We start from the raw sequence: 17709 nt of genomic DNA on the forward strand, positions 1-17709 counted from the left end.
TCCCATCATGTTGAACGAGCTTTTCTCCAACAGAAGGATAACAAAAACGTGCAGCCCTTTTTTCTTTACCTCTGGCAAACCTTCAAGGTTGTTCCTGACCACAGAAAGCTGCTGGAGATTCCGTAACAACTTAATCTCTTCAGGGATGCACATGAGCTGATTATAGTTGAGATGCAGTTCAGAAAGATGCCTGAGGGAAAAGAGCTCTTCAGGGATAGTGGTGAGCTGGTTATGGTTGAGGCTTAGGCGGGTAAGTTTCTTTAACCTAAAACAACAAACAGGCAAAGTATGTGACTCAAACCCATCAGACAAAGACAGTCCATTAGTCAAGTGCCGCTAGCTTTCTTTCTCATTTTCCTAGAGTCCCTTTGAATCTTACTGTGTCAAATGTTTGAAACTACTGTGACTCTTGCTCATGAAAGGTCTTTAATGGAACTTAGTTTTCAAAAATAATTTACAATGAGAGAGTTACACAATATCTAGATTTAAGGAAAAGGGAATTCTGCCAACTATGGTGGTACATGCCTGTAATCATAACCCTGGGAGGCAGAGGCAAATGGACCCCTATTAATTTGAGGACTGCCTGGTCCACATAGTGAATTCCAGGTAAGCCAAGGCCACATAGCAAGACCCTGTCTCAACAACAACAATAAAATAAAAGGGAAAGAGAGAGAGAATTCTATATTCATTCCTTATAAATGCATATTGGCCATATGAGAAAGAAAGCTTGAGGACGAGGGAGGACATATGCATAACTATACATGCTATAAATAGATACAGGTCTAAGCACAGAGGTAGGAAAAATATAGTACAAAAAGAGTGGCAGCAAAGAGCTGTAATACAGAAGATGAAAAGATGATAGGCCACAAATTCTGCCCTTTTGCACATCACAGTAAAAGGAGACATTGGGAAGAGGCAGAGAGTGAAGACAGAAAATGTACTGGGGTGGAAAGGCATGTGAGAGGACAAAAAATAGGGAAAAGGTCAGGGAGAAAAACAAGAAAACCAAATGTTGTTTGAAAGAAATCTAAAATCAAACATAATTCACTGTAAGTTAATAAAATATTGTTAGTAACCGTTTAGCCATGAGATTGCTCATGATTTAAAACTCTGGCCCCTATTGGAGGATGGTAGCACACACCCTTAACCCCAGCACTCCAGAGGCAGTGGCAGGTGATCTCTGTAAGTTCAAAGCCAGCCTGATCTACAAAGAGAATCCAGAACAGCCAGCTACACATAGAGAAACCCTGTCTCAAAACAAAAAACAAACAAACAACAAAACAAACAAAAAAACTCTGGCCCCTTCAAAAATAGACCCATATTTTAAAACTTCTAAAACACTAAAATTAGACTATCTCTGACATGAACTGATTGGCCTGCTCTTTGATCACCTCCCCCTGAGGGAGAAGCAGCCTTACCAGGCCACAGAGGAGGACAAGGCAGCCAGTCCTGACGAGACCTGATAGACTAGAATCAGAAGGAAGGAGAGGAAGACTCCCCTATCAGTGGACTGGGGGAGGGGCATGTGTGGAGAAGAGGAAGGGAGAGCAGGATAGGGAGGGGAGGAAGGAAAGAGCTACAGGTGGGATACAAAGTGAATAAACTGTAATTAATAATAAAAAAATAATAATAATTTTTAAAAACCTAAATGCAAAAAAGAAATGCCATTTATAATGACATAACAATAAAAAGTATATAAAATAAGGAAATAGTTAACAAAACACATGAGAGACCTGAGAACATATAAGAGGCACCAATTTAAAAAAATATATCAAGCTCATATGAAGAAAATAAATGCGTATAATACCAATATACGCATGTAGATCAAAAAAAATTTAAACCTCTTAATTTTTTAATAGAAGTTAAGAAATAATTTTAAAATGTACATAGAAATTTAAAGAATCAACAGCCAAAAATTCATATTAAAAAGAACAAAGCACTGAAAAAGAATGTCCAATACTTGAGTCACAGCCGACAGCACAGTTACAATGTCTTGGTGTTAGAGAAGCAAAGCTGGGACTTGAAGGTTTGTTCCCTCAGTCCACAGACTCATGAGGTGGTCTAATTGCCAGTGTATTGAACTATGAAGTTAGGTACTTGGAGGGTGATTAAGCCATGAGGGTGGCATTCTTCTTAAATGATATTATCACCTTGAGCATAGAAGCCCCCAAAGGATCTTGCTTATTCTACCCTGTAAGGACACATGGGGGGGGGGGGAAGAACTCTCTATGAGTCAGTTTGTAGCAGATATAGCATCTGCCAGCACTTTGAAATAGATTTCCCAGCTTTGTGATGTGTTGCTATGGCAGCCCAAACAGACTAAAAGAGAAAAATAAACACACAAATGAGAATGAACCCATAAAATTGATTTATTTTATTTTATTTTATTTTATTGCCAAAGGTGTCAAGGCAATTCAACTAACAAAGCATGGTCTCTGAGCAGAGCTCTGAGCGGCTGAATAAAGCGTTGGGGGTAAAATGACACTAGCTATTGCCTCTAATGGACAAACAGTTATAGGTTATAGATCCAAACAAAAACTAAAACTATGCTTTTTCTGAAAGACAACACAGCATACTTTTTTGATAGCTTTGGCATAAGCAAAGACTTCTTGAAAGCACACAAAGACCAATAATCATATATATGCGTGTGTGAATATATATACATTAATGTATATTAAGATAAGCTATGGCTAGGAAGAACTATCTGTAGTGCATATACTTGTCAAAACACCTGTGCTCAGAATACACAAGGAATGCTTACAACTATCTAACAAAGAAGCAATACGACTTCTAATGATCAACATGCTGGAAACAAACATTCTAGGACTGAAGACACACACACACACACACACACACACAAATATGTAGCAACACTTAAAAAAGTGCATGAATTTGAGAGAGAGCAAAGTGGGATAATGGGAAAAAATTGAAAGAAGAAAGGAAGAATAAAATAATGTGATTATATTTTAATTTCAAAAAATAAGAAAAATATTTTCAAAATAAATAAAATAGAATATGGACATATTGGGAAATGGGGGGAAAAGCTATATAAATGATGAGTGTCAACATGAGAAGGTATTTAGCTTCATCAGACATTGTGACATGTAAACTAAAACTCCATGAGATTTCATCCCCACTTAAATAAAGAATACTTAAATTGCTGATTGGAATGTGAATAATTGGAGTGAGAATTAAACATATGCCCACAAAAAAAGACTTGTACACAAATGTTTGGCATAGAGTAAATCTTTGGCCAAACTAGAAACAATCCAAAGGTCCATAAACAGGAAAAAAATATAAATGATTTTTCATACTTCTTTGTGATAAAATGCTAGTTAGGAGGAATGAAAAATAATAGTTCCAACAATAAGGAAAACCTAAAATACATATGCTAAGCAATATAAGACAGAAGCATGTATATACAAGGGCTGGAGATGGCTCAGTGGTAAGGAACATTTTTTATAATTAACAAATATGTTATTATAAAATAAGAATGTGTATATGCTCTATAACTCCATTAAATTTTTTCTAAAACATATACAAACTAATTTGTTAATCAATTGCTTGTGAGAGGTAAGGAAGCCTACAAGGGGACTGAGGAATCCCCTGAGTTGTTTGAAGTATCCAGAGTACTGTTAGCATGTACAGACTTGTGATAACTCTCTGGATTGTAGATTCATGGATCCTATGAATATACTCAGCAGAAAACCTCAACAATTAGGCTATCTACATGATATTATTGACCTTGGGAAATCATGTAAGGTAGAATTGAGGGCAGAAGATAATTTTCAAGGAACTAAGAAAGGAAGAAAAGCTACACTCAAGAGAAACGATGGGAGTGGAGGGCTGGAGAGAAAGCAAAGAGGTTGACCAGCAGAAACAAAGAAGCTGAGCACATCAGCCGGTTCTCCAACACCAGAGGGCCAGCTTTGAAAACAGACATACATATACCTAATACTATACAGGATGAGCAGTTTGTATTTAGGAATAAATTTATAACATACATATATGTATGTAATGACAATTAATGAAAAAATAAGCCATGAATTTGAGAAAACAAGGAGAGGTTGTTATGCCAGGTTCACGGGACCCTCAGAGACCACCAGGAGACGACTCGATGCAATTGCAAGAGAGCTTTATTACGAGAGCGATCGAACTCGGGACCCAAGTCTCACTGGCGCAACAGTAGAGAAGTGGGACCCCGAGCTCTGAGTGAACAGGATTTTTAAAGGGAAAGTCTGTGAGCAGGGGGTTTCCATGGCAGCAAGCAGGGGGGCACAAGCCTTGGCATTACAGAATTGGGTGAAGTTTAGCAGGGCGGGGTGACCTTTTCTGAGGCACATAATCACAATGGCTAAGGCATATAATCACAATGGCTATTTTTCTAAACCATATCTGAAACATTGGGGAGAATTTTCCCACCCGATTCTCAACCGATTCCCATTGATTATTGCCAGGGAGTTTGTCTCTATTTTCTATGAAGCATTTATTCTGTTATATTTCCTGCAGGCTGTTGCTAGGAGAGTTAACTTTGTTTTCTGCCAGGTGTACATTCTGTGATATTTCCTGGTACCTGAATTCAGTTCCCAGTCAAGATCTTTATTTCAAAATGGAGTTATATTCAGGCTATCTTAAGCTCTTCAAGGTGTAATGGGAAGGTTTGGGTGGAGGAAAGGAAAGTGGGAAATGTAATCATAATTTAATCTCAAAAGAATAAAAATAAACAAAATGAAGGCAGGGTGGGACAGAAGACAGCCAGAGACCATAGGCCCCCCGCCAAGCCGGGGCAGCACTACAATGAGCAAGTGTGTGACAGAGACATGGGAGAGAAAGAGAAGGGAACGGTCTGTGCACTGTGAAGAAGCAGAACTGAAGCTGTCGTGTTTTGGTTAGGAAAAGAGGGGCGAAATCGGAGTCTACCAACCTTCCCCTCCAAGCAGGAAGAGCCGCCTTTCAGTCCAGAGGAGGATTCCACTTGAAGCTTCTCCTTGATCCCTTCCTCCTCCATAGAGGAGCTTAACAGCTTCACAGGGTGGCAAATGTGGACGGATAAGTCTGATCCTTCCTCACTCGCACTTTCTGTTTCAGAGAGTCTGTCTGCGGAAGCGCCTACTGTGTGCAGCTGGGCATTACCGCTCCCAGCGCAGTTATACGGACTCCGAGACCATGAGCTGTGAAGTTTACACTATCTTAACCAACAAATTCACCTCTACCCTCCTGGGTTCTGAACAAACTGAGAAGACAGACAGGTGGACAGAAGACAGGCATCCACACAGAGCTGACATGGTCCCTCCTCGCCCTCCCAATTAAGCTCACAACCTTTCCCGCTCAAGCAGCTGCTTGCTTTCTGGAAGGGATGAGTGTGAAGAACATAAAACAGCTAGAATAAAAAGCAACTCATAATAATAATAATGAAAATCTTACTGAGAATTTACTCTTTTTTTTTCTCATTTCCTTTGTAGAATTTATTCACTTTAGTGTGTGTGAGAGAACTCCTTCACACACACACACACACACTCAGGTGGAACACGTGGACATGTACACACACGTGTATATCATGACTGTCTGCTTGTGTCCTACATGCATTCAGGAACCCACAAGATCAGAAGGAGGCAAATCACCTGGACTAAAGTTACAGATGTTCCTGAGCTGCTAGTTATGGGTGCTGGGGTAGGAACTCAGGTCTTCTGCAAAAGCAGGAAAGCAATCTTAATTACTGAGCCATCTCTCCAGATCCCAAAAACTTACTGAATCTTTAAAAGGCCTTTATAGATACTATTGAGCCACAAAACCACCTTATAAAATAAATACTATTATCGCCCCCTCCTTGTAAAGATGGGAACCACTGGGCTATGGGAAGGTAGAGAAATTTCTCCCACTGCAGCTAGAGAAGCACAGCTCAGCAGTTAAGACTTACACACTGCTCTAGCAGGTGGCCAAATCTGTTACCCAACAGCCAACAACTTCCTGTAACTCCAGCTTCAAAGAATCCCATTTTTTGGTTCCTTGCTTCCCCAAGCACATGTAACTCACATAACAAGCATCCACACATAGACACACAATCATCCCAATGTTGGACTGTGTTCTCTAAACATACCACTATATATATATAATTTTATATATTTATTTATATTATATATAAATACATATATATATGATTTTAAAATAAAATTAAAACCTTTTAAATAAAATAAACTTCTCTAAGATGAGGAGGTGAAATTCCACTTGAAAAGATCACCAATTAGCTTGTATCCACAGCCAGATCAGAATATAGACAGCCTAGAACTAACTGTAAAAAACAACAGGGGCCTACAGATTTGTGATCCTACTTTTTCTAATGAAAGCTGTCCTTTATTTTCTTGTGTCTCACCCTCCATCTATATGCTGCTTAAAACACTCCAAACACAGACAGCTTCTCAAACTGGAAAATCATATCATCATCACAAGCGCTTTGAGGTTCAGCCATTCAAATTTCTCCCATTTAAAGGGGAAGGAAGTGAGATCTAAGGCAGTTAGCTAGCTGGTCCAAGGTCATAAGGCTAGTTGAACAAAATATATCCTGAACCTGATTCACCAGATCTATTCAACATTTTTCTGTTCACTGTACCATCACCAGTACCAATTGATTGATAAATCAAAACTGGAAAAGCAAGCAAACAAGCAACTACTGACATTTTCATTATCCTAAGTATTTCTCTTCCACAGAAATTAGATTGCTCCAATTTTTTTTTTCTTAATTCTTCCACTTAAAACTCTTCATTCTCTGTAAAAGTATTTGGAAAAATGTTGGAGTAATTCTTTGTGCACTGTGTAAAGATTGTCTCTGTTTTATTCAAATGCTGATTTCTGTGCTGGCAGAGATACAGTATTGTCATTACTATGGAGCATCCTCCGCCTCAGTATTGTGTAAACATTGTTTTTCATTACCTCTTGATTGGTTAAATAAAGAGTTGAACAGCCAATAGCTGGGCAGAGGAGGAAGGTTCCACTTCCTAGCCCAGCGAGAGGCTATCAGGTGCGGAGAGAGGAGAGTCACTGTCAGGATGCAGTAAAGAATGAGGAAGCGGGTGCCTGGACAAATGTAGCATGGCAGGTAACAGGCCACCTGGAGGGACGGAGACCGGGCCGGTATTGTCGGGTTAGAGTAGCTGCCTATCTGCCCAGCTGCAGTACCTACAGCTGATAGTGAATATAAAGGTGTCCGTGGCATTATTCAGAGCAAGGGCAGGCACAGAGAAACCATCCAGTTACAGAAAGAGGTATGCACAAGTGAGTTGCAACGGATTAGGCTCTACGAAGAGTCTTGCTTTGAAGCCTCTAGTGGCTCTTGCTTTGTAATGCGTATGTTTCTGTTCAATAGGCAACAAAGAGTCTCCAAAGGACAGGGGAGGAGAGTTCTCACCATCTATCAGAGCGAAAGCTCAAGCGTGTGTACCACATCAGAGCCGTGGGGCCTTCAGCTGGCTCTAGAGAAACACTATAGTGACAGATGGGCAGGGTAAGGAAAAACAATGTATTTTGGTTGTTGCTAATGATAATAAAATGTGCCGGGGTTTTTTCTTATTTATTTATTTAATGAAAATGGCATCGTAATTTTAAATCCCTTGCTTTTATATGATCTTTTACCATCAAGTTCAAAATGGTTTATGACACTAGTGAGGTTAAAATTTAATGTCCCCAATCTGTGTCTGAGCAAGTTCCAAGAACTCCTAAGCTAGCATATCAATAACATCAGATTTAGGAGCTTACGTTTCAAACCCCCAACTTTTACATTTCCTGCTGTTTCTTATTTCTTCAAGTAGTTTAAACTCAGTGACTGAGGGATGCCTCGGTTGGTGAAAATGCTCGTTGTGCAAGCGTGAGGACCTGACTCCAGCCGGGAATGGAGGCGCTTGTTAGTAATCGGAGAGCTAGGGGTCAGAGATAGGCAGATCCCTGGGACTTGCTGCCACCTTGCCAAGCCCAAAGGGTGAGCCCTAAGTCCAGTGACAGATGCTGTCTCAACAAACTAAGTGGGAAGTGACTGAGGAAGCCACCCCAACGTCACCCTGTGCTCTCTACACATGCTACCACTCACGTGTTCATACACGCACACACCACAAAAGAGAAAGAATAAAACTTCAGCGGCTTGCTTCACCCTTCTGATCTGCCTGTGCTATTTGTAACCACCCTGACTACTAATGCCAGGCCTAATACCCTCTGATGAATGGGACAGAGTTTGGGCAAGAAGAGGAATGTAGTGTTTAACCAAGCCTCACTATAAATGAAATTACCTGCCAACTTCTTGAGGAAGACTCGTGAGCCGATTGTCATTCAGATTGAGCATCATCAGCTCTTGCAAGCCATCTGTTAGAAAGTAATTTGTCACTTTAGCCATCTGGTGGGGAGTAAGTTTTAGTCTTTCTATACTCCTTTGAATTCCTTGTGGATTCTCGCCTTGGCCAAGGTTCTGTTGGTTGCTGAAGACAAATAATCTCGTAAACTAGTTAAGGCAAAAGGAGGAAATGCATCACATAGTTACAAAGCTAAGTCACAGCATCTGAGGACAAAGCACAGAACCAGGCTCACCACAAACTGGACCTAAGGACTGAAAAATAGAACCAAGAATGGTATTTACACAGTGCACAGCCTCTCTGCTCTGTCTTGCCACACCTTTCTTTCTTTTGAACCTTCTTGCTCTATTTTCCATTCATGTGTAGCCACCCCACAACTCCTGTCACAGCTATGACAGAGTTCTCCTTCGAAAATTCCTCCACTAAATCATGACATTCCTAAGCTTCCTCATCCAGAGCTACCACTGTGAAAGCAGCTCCTGGAAACTCTTACAGTTTAGGAATGAAGCTACATTTTGGCTTAATCTTTATTTGAAACAGACTGCTTTCCCCACCCACTTCAAAATATTAAAAAGACCAACAAAATAGAAACAGCTTACTTATGAACTAGATATCCTGTGAGTCTGTTTTGTCTCCTGCTGTGTGACTTTTCTCAAGAAAAAAAAAAGTTAAACCATTGTAATCTATCACAATTCTAAAGAAAGAAAGCTTATGCATGACTTAGTGTTGGAATAGCTTTGTGACCTTGGTCAATCTGCTCTGCTCAGTAGGGATGTGGTTATAAAACACAGGGGGTTGGAGGAGAGGGTGTGGAGGATGGATTTGATCAAAGCACATTTTATTCATGTATAAAATTCTCAAACACTATTTTAAAAAATTAAAAGTGCTGGAGCTGGAGAGGTGGCTCCATGCTTAAACACACTGGCTACTCTTCCAAAGGACCCAGGTTCAAATCCTAGCATCCACATGGCAGTTCACAACTGTCTGTAATTCCTGTTCCAGGGGATCCAATGCCCTCACACAGATGTGGAGGCAGGTCACTAATGTAAAAAAAAAATAGTAATAAAAAATGTATTAAAAAATAAAAGTGCTGGGCATAGTGGTGCACATCTATAATCCCAGCAGTAGGGAGGCAGACGCAGGTGGATCTCTGTGAGTTTAAGGCTATCCTGGTCTACAGAGCAAGTTCCGGGACTTTCAGGACTGTTACACAGAGAAACCCTGTCTTAAAAAGCCAAAATATATAATTAATAAAAATAAATAAAATAAAATAAATTAAACAAAAAATAAATAAAAAATAAATGTGTTTAAAAATATTAAGTGTTGCTTTAGAAATTCCTTAATTTCAGCACAATGAACTTCTTTTTCTCTGTCAAATTGCTAAACACAAGGGGTGAAAGAAAATGCTCTAACCCTTAGCTTACATACCAAAGACTCCAGCGGCAATTCTACAGATCTTGTTTCCAAATAAATGGAGACTCTTCAGGGAGATAAGCCCTTTCATTTCTTCAGGAAGTTCTTCTAAACGGTTGTTTCCCAGATTTAGTAATGTCAACTGGAAACACAGAGAAAGTACACTTTTTACCTCCAAATGGGAAAAGCAGTAAGTTAAGACCCTTTGCTGAGAGCTGTATAACCTATGAAAACATAAAGATACTATTTTTATCCATTTTCTTAAGCTAGCACATGATGTAACTTGTTTCATGGTGGTATTTTTATGCATGTATGCCATGTTAATTAGTTCTCATTCATCCTCCTTCCCCACAGCCCACCTTCTGCTCTATCCTTCTTTTGCTAGCCTCAGTTTCAGCGCTTGTTTCCCGTCAGCTTCTGTATTACATGTAATACAGAATACGCCTTTGCCCCAACCCCAGCTGCTCCCGCTCAACTTGATCTTTTCTCATGGCCTCCTCCCTCTTTCTCTACTCTCTCTCCTCTCACTTCTCTCTCTCTCCCTCACTTCTCTCTCTCCCTCACTTCTCCCTCTCCCTCTCCTCTCTTTCTCTCTCTCTCTCTCTCTCTTACACACATTTAAACCTAGATTCTGAGGGAAAAAATGTGATATTTTTTATTCATATGCTGGCTCATTTCACTTAGATAATGATCTCTAGTTCCAGTCATGTTCCTAAAAATGTCATGATTCCTTGGTTTTTTTATGGCTAATAAAATCTCATTGTGTGTGTAACATATTTTCTTTTTATTTATTTTTCTCACATGTATTACATCCCAACCACAGTTTCCTTCTTCCTCCAGTCCTTCCTGGCCCTCCTCAGACCCCTACACTTCAGATCCTCCTCCATTTCCCTTTAGAAAAGGGCAGGCCCTCCAGGGACATCAACCAAACACGGCATATCATGATGCAATAAGACTAGGTGCCTCCCCTCATATCAAGGCTGGATGAGGCAACCAAGCAGGCGGGAAAGGGGACCAAAAGCAGACACAGCCCCCGCTCCCACTGTTCAGTGTTCCAAAAAAAAAAAAAAAAAACACTAAGCTACACAACCATAACGTGTATGCAGAGGACCTAAGTCAGACCCATGCAGGCTCCCTGATTTTTGGCTCAGTCTCTGTGAGCCCCTATGAACCCTGGTGAGTTGATTCCATGGGCTGTTTTCTTAGTAATATGTCTTCTTTAACCATCATCAGTTGATGACCCTCAGAATAGTTCCATTTTTTAACTCCTGTCAATAATGTAGCCATCGCCATAAATGAACAATTCCTCTGTGCTATGGTCATTTACAGTCTTGCTGACATACAACAAATAGTAATATAGCTAAGACATACGCTATTTATGTTTCTGCTTTTTGGAAACACTCCATACGCATTTCCAAAATGGCTGCACCATTTGATACTCTCACTGACAGTGAATTAGTACTCCTGCCCCACACCCACACCTTTGCCAGTATTTGTCTTATTTGTTTTCTTGGTGATAGCCATTCATACTGAGGAAAGCTAAACTCACACCACAGCCTTAATTTCCAAACTTTTTGATGAATTTCCAAATATTTATTTCTCCAATCGTGTTTGTTCTTTTGAGAAGTGTCTGTTCAGTTCATTAGTCCTTTGTTGGTTGGATTTGGTGTTTTGGTGTTTGATATTACAGTTCTTTATATACTTTAGATGTCCATGTTTGATGTACTTAGTAAAGTATTTTTTACTATTAAGCTATCTCTTTGCTCTGATGATTATTTCCTTTACTGTAAGTACTTATCAGTTTCTAAGAGGTTTTTGGTAGAGTCAGTCATTAAGAATATTTTAAGCATAGGATCACGTCATGCAAATAAGAATACTTTGACCTCTTCCTTTTCTGTTTGTATCTCTTTGATTTCTTTCTCTTCCCTTGTTTTTTTTGCTCCATTAATATTTCAAGCTCTGGGACAAGAGGCCAGCCTGGTCTAAGTAGTGAGTTCCAGGCCAGTAGTGATATACTGTCACAAATAATAATAACAATTTATAAATTCTTTGAGCACTATATTGAATAGGAATGAAAGTGGCTGTCCTTGTTTCATTCCTGAATTTAGAAGAAATCCCATTTCTCTTTTGGTAATATCAGGTAGTTGTGTAGAGAAATCAACATTTGAATGAACAGGGGTAAATTGTATACATTCCACAAGAACATTATACCAACACTGTGTGTGTTTATTGGTTTGGGTAATTTCTGAACCAATTTTGCATCCCTGAGTTAAAACCAACTTGTCTACTGAGTACAAGTTGCAAGAATATTATTGAGAATATTTGCATCAGTGGTTTTCAGGGAAACTGGTATATAGTTCTATGTGTACTTAACCCAATTTGGTTATCAGGGTAGGATGGACTTCATGGTTTTCCATAGTAAGGGGAACAGAGACTATCTCTGAAAGGAACTCAATGGCAGGCTCTTTGACATCCGCACCCCCCAAGGGAGTTGCAGTCCTGCTAGGTCACAGAGGAGGACTTTGCAGCCAGTCCTGAAGATACCTGAGAAAACAGGATCAGAAAAAGGAGAGGAGGTCCTCCCCAATCCATGGACTTGGAAAGGGGCAGGGAGGAAGGAGATGAGGGAGGGAAGGAGGGTTTGGGAGGGAATGAGAAAGCGGGATACAGCTGTGATACAGAGTTAATAAAATGTAACTAATAATAAAAAAAGAAAAAATTCTCAATCAGCAAACAGAAGATTAGATATTGCTTGAGACAGAACTGATTAATTCATTAATATATATGTTCTACATGTATTCTATTCATGTATGAATATAGTAATAAAAGATAATTTTAAACATTAAAAAAGAGTTTCCTAGAACTTCTTCCCCTTCTGCTTTGTGGAACAGTTTAGGAGCATCGGTGTTAGGTCTTCTTAAGTGTGGTAGAATTCAGCAGTGAGTCTGCTTATTTCGGCTTCTAGCTCATTGCGTGTTGTGGATTTATTTATTTTCCTTGGATTAATTTGGTAGGACTTACATGTCTAGGAATTGGCCAATTAAAAGAAATTGGCCAATTTAGGCAATTTATAATTTACATATGCCACATATTTGTTACAGACCTTTTTAATCACGTTGTTAGTGAATAATTTTTCTATTAAGCAAGCTATCTCTTCACTCTGATTACTTCCTTTTACTTTTAATGATGCAAATAAATATAGAGAAATACACAGTTTTACAATAAAGTTTCTTTATAAACTTTAAAAATATTTTCTTTTTCTTATTCTATTTTATCCTATTCTATTCGATTCTTTGCTATTATTATCTCTTAGATGGCTACTTGTTTTCTAATGAGAGACAGAGGGGGTGGATAACAGATGGGAGGAGTAAAGGTAGAGAAAACTGTAACCAAAAGATACTATATGAAAAGGGTCTATTTTAATATTTTTAATTGTGTTTTGTGTGTATGGCTAGTGTGCCTGAACAAATATCTGTGCTCTGTGGACAAAGAGGACTGAGAAGGGTGTTGGATCCCCTAGAACTGTGGTTAAGGATGGTTGTGGATCACCATGGGAGTGCTGGGAATTGAATCTGGGTCCTTTGAAAGAGCAGTGTGCTCTTACCTGTACTCTTAACTGTGGAACCATCTGTCCATCCCTCAATTTTTAATCTTCAACTTGATATACATTTATTTGTACATGTTTGTAAATTGCAATGAGATTTCATATTCTAACTATTCTTAGTAAAAGATTTGTCTCCATATATATTTTCACCTGAGAATTTTTTTAAAGTATATGTGCTACCTTAGACAATTTATTCTAAAGGTGGAGTTAAAATATATTCCCCTAGCACCTTGAGGAGAAAGATTTAATGCAGAGTCTGCAGCTGAGTAAGTTTTGTATTACTAGTGTAATTCATTGTTACCACACATCTTTGCCTGGGCTCTTCCTGGCCTTGGCAGTCCAGTCCCCTCCCTTATATATGCTCCCTCAAGAGAAGCACCTTCGTAAATTCCAGAAGTCTGTCTAAGGCTTTCCAAACTACACAGTATCACAGAAGTCATGGGGGAAAAAACGAAGACTATTCTAAGAAGCAAGGTATGAATCCAACCCCCAGGGAAGGTGAACTGAAATCAGCACAGACATAACCACTGGATTAGCAACACAAAAGTCATTAGTGCTCATCTTCATTTAGAAAGGCAAAAGGGACAGATATCGGAAGAAGGAGAAAACAGGGAACAGGACAGGAGCCTACTGCAGAGGGCCTCTGAAAGACTCTACCCAGCAGGGTATCAAAGCAGATGCTGAGGCTCATAGTCAGACTTTGGGCAGAGTGCAGGGAATATTAAGAAAGAAGGGGGAGATAGAAAGACCTGGAGGGAACAGGAGATCTACAAGGAGAAAAACAGAACCAAAAAATCTAGGCACAGGGGTCTTTTGTGAGACTGATTCTCTAACCAAGGACCATGCATGGAGATAACCTAGAACCCCTACACAGATGTAGCTCATGCACCTAGGGAACTACTGGGTTCCCTAGTAATGGGAACAGGGACTGTCTCTGACATGAACTCAGTAGACTGCTCTTTGATCACCTCCCCCTGAAGGGTGGGGGTGCAGCCTTACCAGGCCACAGTGGAAGACAATGCAGCAGTCCTGATGAGACCTGATAGACTATGGTCAGATGGAAGGGGAGGAGGACCTCCCATATCTGTGGACTGGGAGAGGAGCATAGGAGAAGAGGTAGGGAAGCTGGGATTGGGAGGGGATGGGGGGAAGAGGCTACAGCTGGGATACAAAGTGAATAAACTGTAATTAATAAAATAAAATTAAAATAAAAAGTCATTAGTGACTGTGACGGTAGGGATAATATTGGGGAAGTCTGTAGGAGAAGGCTGTGGAGAAGACAAAAGAGCAAAGACGATGACTTTTGAGTCACTTTTGTTCTTACAAGAAATGAGGGCCAGTGAGATAGCTCTGAGGAAAGCCTGGCAAGTTTCAGAGACCACATGGTGGCTGGGAAGAGAACTGACTCCCCCTCGGTGATTTCTACACATGCACCTGTGTAGGTGTTTGCGTGTGTGCGTGTGTGGGGGTGTGTGGGTGTGGCTCTGTGTATGTGTGGTTTGTCAGAGCAAAGAGGCCATGTCTCTGAAAGAGAGCAAGGGGGTTGGGTTGGAGGGAGGAAAGTGGAGAAATAATTTATAATTTCAAAAATAGATTACTTTTTTAAAAGAAAGTTTTGTTGTTTTTGGAGACTTTTACTCTGTAGCCGAGGGTGACCTATAAAAACGTAGAGCAGGCTGATCTCAAACTCATTGCAATCCTCCTGCTTAGGTTTCCCTCATCTAGATGATTAGAAGTGTGAGCCACCATGTCTGTCCAAAAAGAAGTCCTTAGTTGCTTTTAAACTTGCGACTATCTCCTAAATTCTAGGTAGCAACAGCCATGCGGTCACCATGAAAACATGGCAAGGTTCAGCAAAAACTACTAAAATTATATGGAAAATTCCAAAGAGTAAGGAAAGGACTGAACGATGGTGGAGAAACAGCTGTGTACCTGGATGTTTCATCAGTTCACTTGTGTTTATTGCACTTGCTCTACCCAGACGTCAGGTTCTTGAATGCCAGCATTGTTGCCGTGAAGAAGATATTTAAGAACTCTCATGACCTAGTGCTTGGAAGTAAGACAGACAACAAGTTTTGTTGGTTTTTTTTTTTTTAAATCATTTATTTCTGTTAGTATTGAGTGATAAACATGAAAAAAAATAGGGTAATGAGATGCTGAGTGACCTGAGTCGGATTGGGGGTCACTGGAGAAAGTCTCTTTGTAAAGGAGTTGTTCAAAATGGAAAACTGGGGGTTCCTTGACGAGGTTGATCCTAGCATGGGTTGCCCTGGTTACACATGGTTCCTAAGGAAGTACTTTATGCACACAACAAACAATTTTAAGTTCTTTGGCTTGTATGGCTTCAATAATTATCTCCAGAATGAAGTTCTGCTGGTATTCTCTCAGCACTCTGATCTGGTTCCAAATCCCAAATGACAACATTGCTATGTTCATATTTTTCACTAGCACAGAATATAGAAATTAGCGCATCTAACAATTAGAACCTGTGTGAGTCACCTAGTCTACTGTAAATCCAAGTGAAGTTCATATTCCTTCTTGAAGAACACACTATGCAACAGGTAGCTCTTTTGTCCTGAATATGTATCTTCTATCAATTATTTTTTAATTTCATGTTACATTTAATTAATTGGGAGAAGATGCACACACCACAGCATCATAGGACACTTTTTGGAGTCATTTCACTCCTCCTACATGGATGCCAGGGAGCAAACTTGGGTTGTCAGGCTTGGTGGCAGGCACCTTCCCTTACTGAGCTATCTCACTGGCTCATGTTATCTTTTATGATTAAGTTATTTCTCTGTCCCTCTTACCCAGTTCTTCCCACAGCAACCATAAACCACAGTTTCATTCCCACTCCTCTTACATAATATTTAAAAAATCTGAGAAATTACCATCATGCTCCCTGAATTTGATCCATCTTTCCCTTAACCATTTATTTTCCTTAGGACATAGATTCCAGACCCCTTGACCACACTGGCCACTTTCTAATTGAAGGTCCTCTCAGAAAACATGGTGCCTAGGGTGACAGGGACAATTAGTCCACAGCACAAATGCTGGAGTTCGTGGACAAATGCTTGGGCGGATGAACACATTCTCATTAATGTCGTCTAACCGTCACATATTCTTGGCAATGGCGGCAAGCACCGTCATTTACAGAGCCATCTCACCGGCTCATCTGTTGTTTTAGGATGGAGCTTTAGCCCTCTGTATATCTCATCCATTTCTTCCCACAGCAACCATAGAGAACAGTTTTAGTCCCACTCCTCTTACATAATATTTAAATTTTTGAAGAATTGTTATCATATTCCCCACACTTGATTTGTCTGTCCCTTAACTATTTTCCTTAAGACATACTTTTTTTTTTGATCGAAATGAGGCACATTACTTATGCATAATTCTCCCCCCTTGCGACCAAGAATAACAACAAGCCTACGCTAACAGTCAAGCATATTACCCACATCCTGGCCTTGTGCAATGAATTCCTTTCTTAACCTAAATGTAGGAATTTACATTTATCCCTGCAAAAGCTGCATCTTGTTGGTTTTGGCTCCTAAGACATCTCCAGTGGGTCATGCTTAGATCAAATTCTAAAGCTTGATGATACCCATGAACAAAGAGGGTCAACTTTTCCTTTTCCTACTTTTGATAATATATCTACCATTATTATAATCCTTTGGTGCCCAAACTTTAGGGTCACCTAGGACTTTTGTCAGGACAAATCTAACATCAAAGTTTCTCATAGGTGCCAGCCTCATGTTCCATTCCAGTTACCATGTTAGTAATTATTTATGGCCTGTCAGAGATTGCTCAGCTGAGTTTATAATGAATGTTACTGTTTAAATTGCTTAAATCACTCTTCCTAATCCTACTAGATTGTCTAAACAACTGTTCAAATAATCAGTCCATCCAGGATTTTTTTGCCCATCAAATCCTGTTTTCAAATACAAAGACCAGAGCCAGACATTATATGGGCGGGGGGTGGGGAGTGAGATCTTGGAATACTCAGCCCTAAATGAGATGTCTCCAGCAAATCTCTCTCCTCAGAGCTCAGGAAACCCCATGAAGAGGAGGTAGAAAGAGTAAGAGCCAGAGGAGATGAAAGGCATAAAAAAAGAAGAAAAGAAACAAAAATACACACAAAACAAAACAAAAGCACTAGCCCTCTAAATCAATACAAGTCCAGCCATGTGAACTCACAAAGGCAGCATGCACAGGGCCTCACAGGTCTGCACCAGGTCCTCTGTGTTTTTATCGCATGTTATGGCTTCCAATTTAGTGTTTTTATTGGATTCCTGCATGTGAGGAAAAGTGGGTCTTTGATTCTTGTACCTTCTCTTGGGCTCATTTCCTTCTGTT

The 17709-nt window shown here is 39.9% G+C and overlaps 1 protein-coding gene across 1 annotated transcript in view; it reads right to left on the bottom strand.

The window, feature by feature from the left end:
- Positions 1-17709, bottom strand: part of Lrrc69 (leucine rich repeat containing 69) — an 89287-nt gene that overhangs the window by 62668 nt on the left and 8910 nt on the right. Inside the window, exons 2-4 of the mRNA XM_021655705.2 lie at positions 9762-9888; positions 8274-8346; positions 70-265 (exon numbers count right to left, since the gene is read on the bottom strand). Of these exons, the coding sequence (XP_021511380.2) occupies positions 70-265; positions 8274-8346; positions 9762-9888 (396 nt within the window). The remainder of the gene's footprint in view (positions 1-69; positions 266-8273; positions 8347-9761; positions 9889-17709) is intronic.

This window comes from Meriones unguiculatus, chromosome 6, assembly GCF_030254825.1.
Source record: "Meriones unguiculatus strain TT.TT164.6M chromosome 6, Bangor_MerUng_6.1, whole genome shotgun sequence".
Classification (NCBI taxonomy): Eukaryota; Metazoa; Chordata; class Mammalia; order Rodentia; family Muridae; genus Meriones; species Meriones unguiculatus.